Source organism: Fusarium solani (assembly GCF_023522795.1).
Source record: "Fusarium solani strain SB1 chromosome Unknown bctg00000002, whole genome shotgun sequence".
NCBI classification, from domain to species: Eukaryota; Fungi; Ascomycota; class Sordariomycetes; order Hypocreales; family Nectriaceae; genus Fusarium; species Fusarium solani.
In genome coordinates, this window is record NW_027072155.1 from 1,059,806 (window position 1) to 1,074,630 (window position 14,825).

Below are 14,825 nucleotides of genomic sequence, written 5' to 3' on the forward strand. Positions count from 1 at the left end.
ACCTTCCACAACTATAATTGCCCAGCGTGAGAACCTAGTCCGGGCTACTGAGCTATCATGTCAGTCAACCCTTGAGATCTAGAAGGAGCCCAACGAAACGAATTAAAGCAAACACTACGGTACTGAAAGAATATCACATTGGGAGACTACAGTCTGAATGAATTTCGGGTTTTATTTACGCGTAGTTATGTACAAGCTACGGTTGTCTCTAGCCTGAACCATCCAGTCGTTGAGCGCAGCAAGCTATCAACTTAAGCAGATCGGACGAAGCGAGACTTGGACTTCCATCCCCAAGCAGAGACGTCACGCTTGCTCATGACAGCAACACTCTCAGCATAGTCGCTAGTACCGTTCTCAGGATCAGCGTCCTTAGCCTCGCAGGTAGGACCATCCTTGAAACCTCCGAGCGCACCGTTGACCTCGAAGAACTTACGCTTGTCCTCGGTGGTGGCAACCATGTTCTGCGCAGCCTCCTCGGTCCAGCCGTTGATGAAGTCGCCGTGCGAGCACCAGGCGTTGCCGCAGGCCAGCTTGAAGGGCGCCTCGCCGCTCCAGCCGTTGGGGAGAACCTTGCGCAGGTCGTAGCGGATGCTGAAGCGAAGCTGGGGCATCGACTTGCTGCCCTCGGGGCACCAGTTGCCCGTGCCGTAGGAGCGGGACTTGTAGGCCGTCTCGAGGGTCTCCTCGTTGACGCACTGGGGGAAGTAGAGGAGCTGCTGCAGGTGAGTGCCGCAGGTTGAGGTAGGGAAGCCGTTCTCGCCGATGGGGACGGATTCACCCTCGCACATCCACTCGACCTTGGCATCGGCTGGCACATCAGCCTGAGTCTGGGCGTTGGCATCACCAGCAACCATCCTCAGGTTCTGAGGGATGGCGACCTCGGCAGGGGTCTCGCCGAGGTTGTAGTAGGCGCTGAAGCGCATAACAGGAATAGGCTCGAAGGAGCTTCCATCAGCAGTGTAGAGAGGCGTAGGGATCCAGTAGACGGAGAGATCGTTGGGGTTCTCGGCGTTGGTGCAGCCCTTCTGGAGCTCGGCGCTGGTCTTTGTGTTGACGGTGACGGCGTCGGAGCCGAAGAACGAGTGCAGGTGAGACTTGCTGTACTCGCCGGGGAAGACGATGGGGTCGATGTTCTTGAGCATAAAGGGAGAGGCAACGTTGACCTGGGTGTAAGCCTGAGCAGCGCCAACGAGGAGGCCAGCGGCGAAAAGAATGGAGGAAGACATCTTGAGTCTGGGTTTGGATAATACAATTGGATAGATAAAAATAATACAGTTGAAATATAAGTGACAATCAATGCCTATGAACGAAAGTGTAAGTAAGGAAAAAGAACGAATGTTGTTGCTGTCTGAGAAAGAAGAGCAAAGATTGACAGCAAGTTGCCCATGTTTTAATACTCTATCAATCTAAACGCCAAGCTGGAGAAACCTTGATCAACAAAACCCTTTTTCCTAAAGATTCATCTCCGTTTGTTTCGCGCGAGGGCGCTTGGCAGAGGTAAACCACCGTCGCGGGAGCTCTCAAAGTGGGAACGAGTAGACGTTTTATTTGCGGAAGAATTGATACAAGACACAGCCTGGACGGATCTGTAACAAGGAGTAAATCCAGGTGAATGCTCATTGGCCAATGGCTTGGCCCGCTTGGAAACATTGAAACGTTAGACTCTACTCGAGATCCCGAAATAATAAGCGAGTCTTGAGTTTCAAGATCTGGCCAACACATATGGGGCTACACCTTGGCACGTATAAAGAGGTAGGTATTCTCCGGATGTCGTCCCCTGCGCCTCGACGACCCGCGTTATCAGTCATCAGTGTGGATTGCTCTCATTGACTGTATGTGATACAGCTTCATCTACGGGTCCCACTCCTTCTATGGAATGCCTTCCGCTAAATCGATAGAGAACAGTTGCTTCTTTCTATTGCTTTCTGTTCGTTGATTCGAGTTGTTCTCTGTGGTCTTAGAATCGGATCCGATCTCCGTTGACCGTAACCTTCCAGTAGGCAGGCTCGGCCACGGGCGCCGTGAATCAGTGGCATCCACTATGTACTTGTAGAGTCGAAGCGGCCTTGCAACCCTCGCCTTGGTGGTTATCGGGCTGATAACGTTTGCCACAATTACATGGTCAGTCTCATGCGATGAGATAAACATGTACCCCAAGTGATGCGCTCGAGGGAGACGGTGAGATCTCCAAGGCTGATGGACTCAAGCTTGGCGTTGAAGCCTGCCATGAAGGCAGAGTCTTAGATTCCGAGCAAATACTTGGCATTGGGTGCCGAGTTGCCGTTCTGTGATTGGGATGAGGTTCTGAATTTGGCTCTCCTGCCGCCTTGGCCCTCACCCTGGTCGACAGAGTAGCTGAATTGTTGGTGTCACCGCCGACGTATCTGTCAGCCTTGGCAGTCACCATCACGTAAAGTCGTAGACCATCAAGCTCTCGCGGCCGTCTCGCGCCTCCTTGAGCACGATGACCATCTCATCGTCGAAGCCAACCCAGTTCCTGCGGTCCTCCCACTCAGCTAGGACTCGCGGAGGCGTCCGCGGTGGCGGGGGACTACTGTCTGCGTCATCGGTTGGCTGCCTAGTCGTAGGTCGTACCTCGATGCTGTTGCCTCCGACCCGTCCCTCTAGCTCCCACACGCGAATCTCGTCGCCTCGCGTGCTGATGCTCACGGCCTTGCCCCGGGGCGTGATCTCAGCGTCCGAGATGCCCGAAGTGTGGCCCCAGAGGCGGATTGGCGGGGAAAGGGAGAGGGATGTCGCCGTCGAGGTGCAGAGGTGTAGGACTAGCGTGTTGTCGGGGAGGGTGGCGAGGAGGTACGGGTGGCTGTAGCAGAGCGTCGTGAGCTTCGGGGAGAATGTGATAGGGAGCGTCGAGGCGAGGCGGGAAGTGATCTCGTCGTTGCCTGAGGGCGATGGCTTGATGAGGAGGTCCTGCACGCCAATGCACCATCCGTCACGCACCGAGAAGGTGTATGCGATGGAGGCGCTCACGGAGGACGACATGCGACGGATGGAGAGGGCCAGAGGGAGGTGTGTAGTGTGCGACCTGAGTGATGTGAGGAGGTAGGGAGGCGGGAGGTGCCCCTGTGTCACCTTCGGATCTTGAGGTTTCGTATGTTCGTAGGATGAGGCGCTCGTCGGGTTCGATCTGCTCATCGAGTCGTCGCCATCGGTATCGTCTTCCCCGCTTGTTTCTCTGTCGGTTGCCGGCCGATTGAACGTATAAAGCGATATCAAGCCTGCGCTCGTCGCTGTAAGCACGTACGGGTGTCCGCATGCCACCGCGACAAGCTCCCCATTGCAGCTCTTCTCGTGCCGATATCGTCTCGTCAACTCTTTGCGCTTAGGATCCAGCCTCCATATCCCGAAGCCACCATCTGCGAATCCGACCACAATGTCCACCAGGTTGCCAGAGCCACACTCGTCCACCGCCAATGATGCCGGCGCACTCTCGCTGCAGTCTTCGTTTTCGTAGAGGTCGATTTGCGCAATCGGTCGCCGTGTTCGCAGGTCCCATGCGCGCAGTCCAGATTCCGAATCGGCCGTTATCGCGATGCCCTCAACCACCTTGACCAACGTTCTCTTTTGTCCGCCGCTGTCCCCTGAAGCATCTCGTACGCTGACTTCTTCTACTGCGCACTTGCCTCTAGCCCAGTTGTGTCGCAGTTTGTACTGTCTCTTCCAGTCCACGCCCTCGGTCGCGTTGCTGAGCGCATCGTCTTGCCCGACGTCCACTACTCTTCCCTTCCGTCCATCCGCCCACACGGCCCGTCGCGCAGAGTACTGTAGCCTTGTTCCTCCAGCTGCACCGCCTCGAAACCCAGGTATTCGTAAAGCTCGAGGAAGGACGAAGCGCTCGTAGTAGTGCTCCCGCCAAAGATGTGGATCGGAACAAAGGCGATAGAGACGGCGGGAGGTGGGGGAGATGGAGAGAAGCTCAGAGGAGGACAGGAAGGAGAGGATTCGTAGAAGAAGCTCGGAAGATATGTTGGTCAGTATATCGCGAGAGGGCGGGTCGTAGGCTCTTGGCGCAAGACGAATCCGTTTCGAGGGTTGAGCTATATCGTCGCTGAGCTGGGAGCTTCCCTCGGCGGGCGGAAGCTTTCGCTTTGGGGGCATGTCGGGCAGGTCGTCTGGCGCTGCGCAGGGCAAGCCTGCGAACAGCTAAGAAGGCCGAGTGGTGAAATTAGAACGTCGAGCTAGGAACGTGGTGTTGCAGATGTGAGGGTTTAAGGTTGATTGGAAATGTCGGTGGCGATTGTAGGTTCGGTGGTTGACCGGAGACTACCCTGTACTCGGCGATCTGACGGGAAGTGCTGCTGATGATCGCCCACGTCAGGGATGAGACAAAGGTAAATAGGTATTCGTTCATGAATGATATGTAACAATTTTAAGCTATGATCATGTCCAATTTACTCTAATCGACATATATTCTTCCTCCTCTTCTCTCCATCGTCTTGACTGTGGGTATTTCCATGATGCGCATACCGATGTTGAATCCCAAGATATCTCCGTGTAAATGACCCAAACTCCATCCCAAATGCTTCGTCAGTTTTTGTTTTTACAGTCCAACAGCTGCAAAAATCGCGTCGTACACCCTGCCAATCCAGCCTTCCGTAAGGCCTCCCTTTGCGACAACTCCTAGGCCTCCGACCGCCCATAGCGCAGCAAAAGATATCGCCACACCGTGGAGAGCGGTATATCTCCTTCTCTTCTGCGTCCTGACTTTCTTGTTTATGGTCATCGATCCGGGTCCCCAGACTGTCTTTGTCGACGGCGCCAAGCCGAGCCACTTGGCCTGTCCCCAGATCATATGACTGCATCCAACGCCAAGGAGGCCAATATAAGAGAACCAAGCAACGGCAGGGTGTCGAGCGAAACCGTGGGCAATGTAAGCCAGGCCAATGTTGGAGCTGTCACCCTCGACGTGCAATGGCAAAAAGCGGTTGACAAAAACGTGGGCAGCGAAGAAGGCAGAAAAGACGTAGCCGGATATCGAAATGTTGCTCAGCGCCGGCCATGGTGATGCAGATTTGGCGCTCTTGAGATCCTCAAGCTCTGTCCTTGACCGATGGAGCGCATACATTCCCGGTGTAGCAGCGCCGTACCGTTTCATGTTCTGCGACCTCCTCAATAGACGAAGAGCAATTCCGGAACCGACATGTGCTATCACAGGCAGGGCGACCAGGATGGGTTCGGTAAGCGAGGTCTGGTAGATCTCACGAGTCATGAGGAGATAGGTCTCGGAACCGGCGACAGATCGTGTGATGGCGGGGATGAGGGAGACGTTGGCGAGATGGAGCGAGGTAAAGATACCCATTGCGTAGCTCGAGAACTTTTGAATCCGCATGACTGGCGTGGAGTTAGCAATGGGTTGTATTTACAGAGTACCGAGAGGGCAAATCAAAGAACTCACGATAGAAGATGGGACCAGGACCTGTAGCAGTACCAGATGAAGTGCTGCTTGCTAGGTTTGCGCTTGAGCTCAAGCCTGGAGCACCAGTTGAAGGAGCCTTGATTGAAACTGCACTGCCCTCCATATCATCCGAATCCACGAGTTCATATCCATCATCGCTTCCTCGGGGCGGTGGGCCGAGATCTCGGCGGCTCTCATCGGCATCCACTGGCGGCGAGTCTACTGGCGTAGGATCAAGTTGTTGGAGAGGCAGGTAGCCTGCTAGCGAGTCTCGAGAATCGGGGGATTGGTCGGCGTCCATGGTGCAACCATACCCAACCAAGGAGGAGCGGGTGTTTTTGCAAGACAGAAATCAAGAAGGACAACGGACTTTGGTGGGGAGGATGGGAAGAAATGATGACGGCGCGTGGGATGGGAAGAAATGATGACGGCGCGTGGGATGGGAAAATGTTCTTTCCAGTTGGGATTAGCGCCTCAACGCCCAGAGGAAACGGGGATGCTCCCTAAACTCTGGGGCAACTTGTTCTGGAAGGCCCCTGCCAGATGCCCCTGGACAGTGACGTTGAGGCGGTCCCCGGGGACCTTGGCACCTTCCGTGCGGTCAGCAACACCTGCCGAGTGTCGATTGGTTAAGTGCAGCTGGATCAAAGTTTTACCCAAAATGGATTAGCGCACACCGTGTTCGAAGCTCATCTTAGATTCAAGCATCTGGGATCCATCACATGAACTTCACTTATTAACACTACGTCGTACAAGTTTCGCATAGATCTCTGCGCGCTCCCGGAATACCCTATCGGCTTGCCGCTTTCCGATATCTTCATCATGCCGCCAGTAAGTTATTATTTGTCTTCTAAAGACCCCTCGTTGACGCGTTCAGCGACACCAAACCCTCCCGCCAGCGCAGACCTCATCAGCGCGCGAGGCCCAAAAGTCCTTCTATTGTCAACTGTGCTCCAAAGGATACTCTCGCATGAATGATTATGAGGCGCATCTCAGCAGCTATGACCACAGCCACAAGCAGCGCCTCAAGGACATGAAGGCCATGGTGCGCGACCCAAACGCGGGTTCACGTGCGCGCAAGGCCGAGGCCAAGGCAGACGGACTCATCAGCATCAAACTCCCTGGTCAAGAAGGAGCCAGCGGCAGCAGTGGAGGTGGAGGAGGTTTTAAGAAGGGCGGCTTCAAGAAGAGTGGCTTTAAGAGCGCCTTCACCAAGGTTGAGGGCAGTGCATCAGGAACAGCAGTGGAGAAGCCCAAGCCAACTAACGTCCTTGAGCCTGCCCCGGCAAACCCAAGTCTTCAGAAGAATCTGTCCGCGGAGAGCGATACCGAAGATGAAGGCTACGAAGTCTACGACCCCAGGTTCCCTACGGATTAAGCCATGCACAAACACTTCCAACACGAACAGATATGGACTATCGTCACGACCAGCCGAGTTGAGAGTTGAGAGCCTTCTATTTCGCTTGAACCTGCTCTTCACATTTGTCCGGGCCACTGAGGTCCGCCTATCTGGTTTATATCCTCTTCCAATAGCCCAAGCAGGTTCCGGCTTCCCGACATCCAGTCCGCCATTTGCGCAACCTGCGAGCCCTCATGGAACACTGCGTTGGGATCATTCGCGGCATTCATGGCCTGTTGATCCACTGTGGGCATGAAACCGAGCTGGCTCAGATACACCTCGAACTCATCTCCGATGGGTACCATTGCCTGGTCCTCTTGCTGCTGCGACTTGGCCTCGACATATAGCGCTGCCACGTTGCTCATGACATGACAGAGCCTGAATAGCTTCGTCATAGTCTCGGACGAGTCGACAGCCTCCGCAATAGATGCGGCGAACTTGTTTAACAAGTCAAGATCTTCTGCTGATAGTGACTCGATGACATAGCAGAAGAGGACAAAGAAGGGAGCAAACGGAGTCAACACCAAGTTCCTGCAATAGTTGTCAGCCAGATCCAGAGGAAAACGAGCCGTAGTCAGTTAGAACATACCAATGGACATAAATGGTCTTGGCATTTGGGTCCTTTCGCACCATTTCCATACACGCCAGGTGCGTGTGTACTGCCCGTCGCGCACTTTCAACGCATTCGTCGCAAAACCGGCTGATCGAGCCCTCTGGAGCGGGGATCGCTCGATATATGAGCGTCATGGTTGAAAGCAGCTGTACCTCGTCGCCCTTGACGTGGACATCGACAAGAGGTGACGCTCCAATCTTTTCCAGCGAGGCGATGGCCAGATCTCGGCTTTCAGTCGCTTCCGCTACTACTTGACGGCACTCGGTTGCTAACAACCGGGCTCTTTCGACGATGACCGCCTGTGGTTGCGTTAATGCTGCTGGGCAGTATCTACCTCATGGTCAATCACAGCTTCGAAGGGGGATCATGCGGTAGAAGTTTCATACAGTTGCTCATATACTCGACCCTGGAGTGTTGCGGCTTTGAGCCACATGGTGGCAATGGCCTTGGTCTCTAGACTTAGTATGCCCTCAAAATTGAAGGTACGTGGGATATCGATGTCCCAGTCCTGGATTACAGGGGCGCGGCCTAGCCGTATACCCAATGCCTTGTCCGTTGTGTAAATGTACCAGAACAAGATGCCCTTGACACTAGATCCTTCTGGGTCGCGGGATGAGTGCTCCTTTCGGTGGAAACCGGCTGTGAGACACAGTTGGGCAGCAGCACTATTCAGATGCCAGGCTACAGACGGCCTGCATACGTCAATGGCATATAGGGTCTGTCGCTTGGTCAGTATACCTGAGATGTGCTTAACTCGTAATGCTTCGACTTACGCCCAACAAAAGAGCTTGAACTGTTTCAATCTTGGCAGACATGAAGAGCGAAACATTTGCCAGTGCAGTTTCGAGGTTGACTCGACATGTATGAAGGTACGAGACGAACTCTTCCTTGACGACTTCATTATCGGTCAACGTGTGCTGTTCCAAAAACAAGTAATAGAGACCAGCATTGACGATGATGAAGGAGGAGTCGGAAAAGTCGTCGGTGGGAAAGTAGACCATACGGCAAAGGTTGGAAAAGTCACTGATGCCCACAAAATAGCAGACAAAGGTGAAGAGACCTGGTGGAGATGCTGGATTGGTGTGTCAGCAGAAGGGATTATGTTAGGAGAGGTTGGCGGGAGTACCTCTGATGCGTTTGAGAAGAGAGACTACAACGTCCATAGGTGGCATCCGAAGCTGGACAAGGCCACCCTGTGGAATCGGCTGTTGGAGAGGGAAGCGAGGACCATGGCTGATGGACTGGCGGTTCTGAAGCTCTGCTAGCTGTCTAAGGTTGGTGAGAGCCTCCCACATCTTGGGGCTGACATCTTGTAGCGAGGTCCGCTCAACGGCGTGTTCAAGGAACTCGCTGGCAAAGTTGGTCTGTTGGGCAATGACCGAGTCACCGCCAAATGCGGATTCATCGTCGGAGCTTTCGAAGCCCACAGTGGAGGCGGTAGTTGTACCAGGCTGTGCAGAGGACTGCTGAGGAGTTACAGGGAATTGGATGTTGCTTGCGGGGGTGGAAACGGGCCGCTGTGCTAGATCCCGGAGGATACCCTCGATGCTGCCGAGACGAGTCTCGATCTGGTCGATCTTGCGTTCACTACAGGGCACCCAGGCCTCAGGTCAGCAACTGGTATTATCTGGTTGGTCCTGGGTACGCGTATGGGGTGACGTTTCGTGGGGTATAAAGTCATGGGTGTAGATATGGATGGGTGGAGGAGGTATGGGGGGGACCAACTATTGGGACGAGATCAGGACTCGTTGCCGAGACTCTTTGGGTCTCTGGCCAACGCCTGTAGAAGTACAGGATCTCTTGGCGATGCGGCAGTTGGAACAAGGCCAGTCTTTGTCGCAGCGGATCTATTACATGCAGTCTGTGTTATTTCATCTGCTCGTGTGATCTACGCTGCCTCTCTAACGAAGCAGCAGATAGACTTGACATATCTAGGTAATGCTTACCTTTCTCATACGGCATTGATCACACTGTTTACCCCATCGAGGATACAGTCAGCATTGATTCATAATAGTAACCGCTTGTTCCCCACGAGTGTCGTCGTGTGGCTGCACGTCTCCCCATTTACACGAGCAAGGCCGCTTAGGAACACTTGCATGTACATCAGCACAGGGAGCATAGGGCGCACCGTCGACACGAGGCTCAGCAAGACTTTTGGCTAAAATCAATGACTTACCGCTCGTCTTGCAGTGTCATCGGGACCCGCGGGCCCGGCTGTCGAGCCAACCTTGGACTGATCCATACGTTTGATATGCACCAAACTTCAGGCTGTTCAGAAAGGAGGGGTTGTCACAACCCAAAAGATGGGTGGGCTTTTTGCTTCAAAGAGTTTCTGGGGAGAAATGCCCTGGCTTTTCAATGAACCATTCAACACAAAAGCAGGATCTATGAATGCTGACGACGCAGAAAGCTTGAGACTACTTAATCCAAGAATGAATTCGAGGAGCGGTCGGGCGCCGCGGAGACCGAACCGGGGGCGTTTGATGCTCCGGAGAGTCAAAGTGTGGCTGAAAGCTCCGATCCATGTGGCGATCGCTTTAGTTTGGGTGGCAGGTGTGGCTGTCTGCCATCTTGATTCGACCCGAAGGGAAGGGAATGAATCTCCGGCTCCTGCTCTGAGACGTCATGTCACGTTATGCCTGTTCTCTTTCATATTCCCAACAAATTATCCCTGCTGCATTTCTATTTCATCAGCCCGTTATGATCCCCTTCTTAACTGACGAATACGTACGCTTATCTAGGACTCGGACAAGCTAGGACTCGGAGACGTTGAATTTGGCTCAGCGGCTGAATGATCGGCCTGGAAATTACAGTTGCTTTCGTTTGCCCCCGTGGGCCGAGAAACGTGATGATGCATCGACTTTATTGGCTGTACCGTATTCCCCGGGTTTTGCGGACTGCGATGCCAAGAAGCAAGCTTATTTTAAAACAATGACCTTGCGATCTGCTGCCCTTGTCTTTCCTGCTCTTTTCAGTTTCTGGCCGTCTGTTCGGTTGTGGTGATGATGGCTGAGCAGCAGAAGAACGAGGTGCAGGAGGCCCGGCCGGGCGACTCTACCTGTGGTTCTACCAGTCAGCCGCAAGAGACGAGTATGGCTGTCAAGGCTGATGGTGATGGCGATAAGGGAGGAGAAGATGCCAAAGACGAAAGCAAGGATACGAGCTTCAAGTATTACTTGGTGAGTCTTTGCGTGTTTGGCTGCTGGCTTTAAAGTGCTGACCAACTGTTAGCGCATCTTCACTTACAACGATCGATTCGGATGGATCCTCAACTCGATCGCCTTTGTTGCCATGATCTGCGCAGGAACGCTGCTACCAATTATGGATATTGTCTTTGGCAAGTTTATCAACGTTTTCAACGATTTCGTATCCGGAGAACTGTCTCCTGCGGGTTATCGAAAGGAGATTGCCAAGTACAGGTACGAGGCGACTCTCATTCGTTCTTCAAGACATGCCAATAGCTGACAATCCCAGTCTATACTTTGTGTATTTGTTCATTGGGAGGTTTGTCTTGACCTACATATGGACAGTAAGTGCTTCGCTTTATCACTATGTGAATCCCTCTGACTGGAGTACCCTACTGTAGATGCTCGTCTCTATCGCCGCCATCAGAACCACAAAGGCCTTGCGCGTCGACTTTGTCAAGAGCACACTCCGTCAAGAGGTTGCCTTCTTTGACTCTCCCTCTTCATCTGTGCCAGGCCAAATCACAACCAATGGCAATCTGATCAACCAGGGCATCTCTGAGAAATTTGGCCTGACCATTGCGGGCATGTCAACCTTTATCACGGCCTTCATTGTCGCCTTTGCAGTGCAGTGGAAGCTGACGCTGATTGTCATCGCCATCGTCCCTGTCAACATTATAGTCACAATTGCTGCAGTCGTTGTCGACATTGGCTACGAGTACACCATGTTTGACATTTATTCGAGGTCGAGTTCCTTGGCCGAAGAGGCTTTCTCGACTATTCGTACGGCTCACGCTTTCTGGGCCTTTCCCAAGTTGTCAAAACGGTTCACGTCAATCCTCGAAGAAGCAAGGAGAGTCGGCCGCAAGAAGTCGTTGGTCTACATCATCCTCTTCCCAACCGAGTTCTTCTGCATCTTCTCTGGCTACGGTTTGGCGTTCTGGCAGGGAATGAGGATGTACTCGAATGGAGAGATTACCGAGCCTGGAACGGTTGTAACGTGAGTCCTGACTGTATTTGTCACTTCGACATCTCTGCTTACAAGTCCTGATATACAGCGTCATCTTTGCGGTCCTCGTCGCTGCTACGGCCCTGACTCAGATTGCCCCCCAGACAGTGGCTCTCTCGAAGGCAACTGCTGCTGCGCAAGAGATGTTCCAGATGATCGACCGCAAGTCGCAGATCGACGCCCTATCTCAGGAAGGAGACCAGATCGCCGACTTCAAAGGCGACATTCAGTTCCGTGGTGTTCGCTTTGCGTACCCTTCTCGGTCTGATGTGACGATCCTTCATGGCTTGGACCTCGACATCCCTGCAGACAAGACTACCGCCCTCGTTGGCGCCAGCGGATCAGGGAAGAGCACAATTTTTGGCCTATTGGAGAGATGGTACATGCCAAGTGATGGCTCAATCACCCTTGATGGTCACCCGATTGAGGGTTTGAACCTGCAATGGCTGAGGACCAATATCAGGATGGTGCAACAGGTATGGGCCCCAGTATCAAGGGATAGGGAGGCCCCATACTAACAGTGTCTACTAGGAACCAACTCTGTTCAGTGGGACAATCTACCAGAATGTCGTGGATGGTCTCACAGGCACGAACATGGCTGACCTACCAGAAGACCAGAAGCGCACAATGGTCATCGAGGCTTGTCAGTCGGCCTACGCCCATGACTTCATTGAGACTTTGCCCAATGTCAGTAGCGACACATCGTCTCGAGGGCCACTACTAACTCTGAGGTAGGGTTACGATACTTGGATTGGTGAGCGCGGTGCATCTTTGTCTGGCGGACAGAAGCAGCGTGTGGTCATCGCTCGAAGCATCATTTCCAACCCCAAGGTTCTGATGCTCGACGAGGCCACCAGTGCCCTCGACCCAAATGCGGAAAAGATCGTACAGCAGGCCTTGAACAATGTTGCCAAGGGTCGAACCATGATTGTCATTGCTCACCGACTCTCTACTATTAGAGACGCCGACAATATCATCGTCATGGCCAAGGGTGATACTATTGAGCAAGGCTCGCACAAGGAACTTATTGAAATGGGAGGAACCTACTCACGCCTTGTTCGTCTACAAGATCTTGGCAAAGGTGCCTCGTCAGAGGAAGATGACGAGACGGAAAAGGATGAGCCTGTTGCTGGCCTCGACCCGGTTCTATCTCGTGCTTCGGCACATGCAACAGCCGATATCACCAACAAGGATGAGATCAACTATGGACTCTTGAAAGGTCTCGCATTGGTGGTGAAAGAGCAGAGGCCCATGTGGATTCACGGATTCATCTTGGTAATAGTTGCATTGTTCGGAGGCAAGTCGACCCCTTTAATGCTTCATTATGCAAACTAACTCGAGCTATCTCAGGTGCCACTTACCCTTCATTGGCCATTCTCTTTTCGAGAACCATGACGGCATTCGAGACTAAAGACGTTAGCAAGGCCAACTTCTTCTCCCTCATGTTCTTTGTTGTTGCTCTTGGAAATCTCGTTGTTTACGCTGCTGCTGGCTGGGTCAGCAATGAAGTTGGTCAAGTAAGAATTGTTCATCTGCAACTCTAGTGAGGGAAAAAAGCTGACTGAACTTCTAGCACATCATGGCAGTCTACCGTGGAGAGCTCTTTGACAACACCCTTCGACAAGACATGACCTTCTTCGACGACCCAAACCGCGGAACTGGCGCTCTCGTCTCGCGGTTGGCAGCTGAGCCTACAAATCTTCAGGAACTATTGTCGATCAATGTGGCGCTTATTCTGATCAATTGTGTCACCGTCATCTCCAGCGCTGTCCTCGCCATTGCATACGGTTGGAAGCTCGGCCTTGTCCTGACATTGGGTGCCCTGCCAGTCCTCGTCGGCTCGGGATACGTGCGGATTCGTCTCGAATACAAGTTCGACGATGATACAGCTGATCGGTTTGCAAAGAGTAGCAGCTTGGCTTCGGAAGCCGTGCTCGGTATTCGAACTGTCTCATCGCTGGCGCTTGAGCGGGCTATTATCGAGAGATATAGTGATGCTCTTGAGGGACTTGCGCGAGAGGCTATTGGTAGCTTGGGATGGAAGATGCTCTTCTACGCCTTTAGCCAGTCGGCTTCTTTCTTGGCTATGGCTCTGGGTTTCTGGTAAGCAATTCGGTATCCCTTTGCAAAGAATAGGGTGTTAACATCCAATAGGTACGGTGGACGTCTTGTCTCAACAGGTGAATACTCGACCGACCAGTTCTACGTCATCTTCATCGCCGTCATCTTCTCCGGGGAAGCCGCTGCTATGCTGTTCCAGTACAGCACGAGTGTCACCAAGGCACGAACCTCGATCAACTACATCTTTCAACTCCGGCGCCAGAAGATCCTTTATGACAACGAGGACAATGGCCCTGATGCTTCTGTTAGCGAGAAGGGAGCTTCTGAAAAGGGGCTTGAGGTTTCTTGTGAGGAGATTGACTTTGCCTACCCTCGTCGCCCGAAGCTACAGGTTCTTCGGGGGATTGATATTGGCATCGAGTCTGGAAAGATGGTAGCCCTCGTTGGTGCTTCTGGTTGTGGCAAATCGACCATGATTGCGCTGCTTGAGCGGTTCTACGACCCCAAGTCAGGTTTGATCCGTGCAGATGGTCAAGATATCAAGACCAAAGATCGACGTCTCCATCGTCGAGACATTGCCCTCGTCCAGCAAGAACCGGTTCTGTATCAAGGTTCCATCAGGGATAATATCTCTTTGGGCATCGAGGAAGGTGTCCCTTCAGACGAGGACATCATTTCAGCCTGCAAGCAAGCCAACGTCTACGACTTTGTCTCTTCTCTCCCCGAAGGTCTACACACGCCATGTGGAAACCAAGGTCTCTCCCTTTCTGGCGGACAACGTCAACGAATTGCCATAGCACGAGCCCTTATCCGCAAGCCACGTCTCCTTCTCTTAGATGAGGCGACAAGCGCACTGGACACGGAGTCGGAGAAGGTGGTCAAGGAGGCGTTGGATCGGGCAGCAGAGGGGAGGACAACAGTTGCTGTTGCTCATCGATTGAGCACGATCAGGGATGCCGATGTGATAGCTGTCTTTTCTGGCGGGAGGGTTGTTGAGAGGGGAAAACATGAGGAGTTGGTGGCGAAGAAGGGAATCTACTACGAGATGGTGCTGGGACAATCTTTGGATAGAGAGGCATAAGGTCACAGGGGACTCAAGGGGTTATGGTCTGTAAAACAAGGGGCACAGGCATACAGCTAGT

General features: G+C 53.0%; 6 protein-coding genes across 6 annotated transcripts; 2 read left to right on the forward strand and 4 right to left on the reverse strand.

The window, feature by feature from the left end:
- Positions 1-251: 251 nt before the first annotated feature.
- MRS44_004304 (uncharacterized protein) lies at positions 252-1,226 on the reverse strand (the record flags this gene model as incomplete). Its single annotated transcript, XM_046273135.2, has 1 exon — positions 252-1,226. One exon carries the CDS (start codon positions 1,224-1,226, stop codon positions 252-254), a length of 975 nt encoding a protein of 324 aa, XP_046125767.1.
- A 1,180-nt stretch (positions 1,227-2,406) lies between these two features.
- MRS44_004305 (uncharacterized protein) lies at positions 2,407-4,119 on the reverse strand (the record flags this gene model as incomplete). The annotated part of the gene is made up of 1 exon (XM_046267875.2): positions 2,407-4,119. The coding sequence occupies one exon, from the start codon at positions 4,117-4,119 to the stop codon at positions 2,407-2,409; it is 1,713 nt and encodes a 570-aa protein (XP_046125768.1).
- A 442-nt stretch (positions 4,120-4,561) lies between these two features.
- MRS44_004306 (uncharacterized protein) lies at positions 4,562-5,717 on the reverse strand (the record flags this gene model as incomplete). The annotated part of the gene is made up of 2 exons (XM_046277717.2): positions 4,562-5,352; positions 5,417-5,717. 2 exons carry the CDS (start codon positions 5,715-5,717, stop codon positions 4,562-4,564), a joined length of 1,092 nt encoding a protein of 363 aa, XP_046125769.1.
- A 521-nt stretch (positions 5,718-6,238) lies between these two features.
- On the forward strand, positions 6,239-6,794 carry MRS44_004307 (uncharacterized protein; the record flags this gene model as incomplete). The annotated part of the gene is made up of 2 exons (XM_046279056.1): positions 6,239-6,247; positions 6,294-6,794. The coding sequence occupies 2 exons, from the start codon at positions 6,239-6,241 to the stop codon at positions 6,792-6,794; spliced, it is 510 nt and encodes a 169-aa protein (XP_046125770.1).
- A 98-nt stretch (positions 6,795-6,892) lies between these two features.
- On the reverse strand, positions 6,893-9,624 carry MRS44_004308 (uncharacterized protein; the record flags this gene model as incomplete). Its single annotated transcript, XM_065622150.1, has 6 exons — positions 6,893-7,346; positions 7,405-7,758; positions 7,815-8,146; positions 8,202-8,500; positions 8,555-9,015; positions 9,605-9,624. The coding sequence occupies 6 exons, from the start codon at positions 9,622-9,624 to the stop codon at positions 6,893-6,895; spliced, it is 1,920 nt and encodes a 639-aa protein (XP_065478222.1).
- An 809-nt stretch (positions 9,625-10,433) lies between these two features.
- Positions 10,434-14,764, forward strand: MRS44_004309 (uncharacterized protein; the record flags this gene model as incomplete). Its single annotated transcript, XM_065622151.1, has 10 exons — positions 10,434-10,607; positions 10,660-10,847; positions 10,903-10,957; positions 11,015-11,613; positions 11,672-12,098; positions 12,154-12,309; positions 12,358-12,897; positions 13,047-13,139; positions 13,196-13,725; positions 13,777-14,764. The coding sequence occupies 10 exons, from the start codon at positions 10,434-10,436 to the stop codon at positions 14,762-14,764; spliced, it is 3,750 nt and encodes a 1,249-aa protein (XP_065478223.1).
- Between the last annotated feature and the right edge of the window lie 61 nt (positions 14,765-14,825).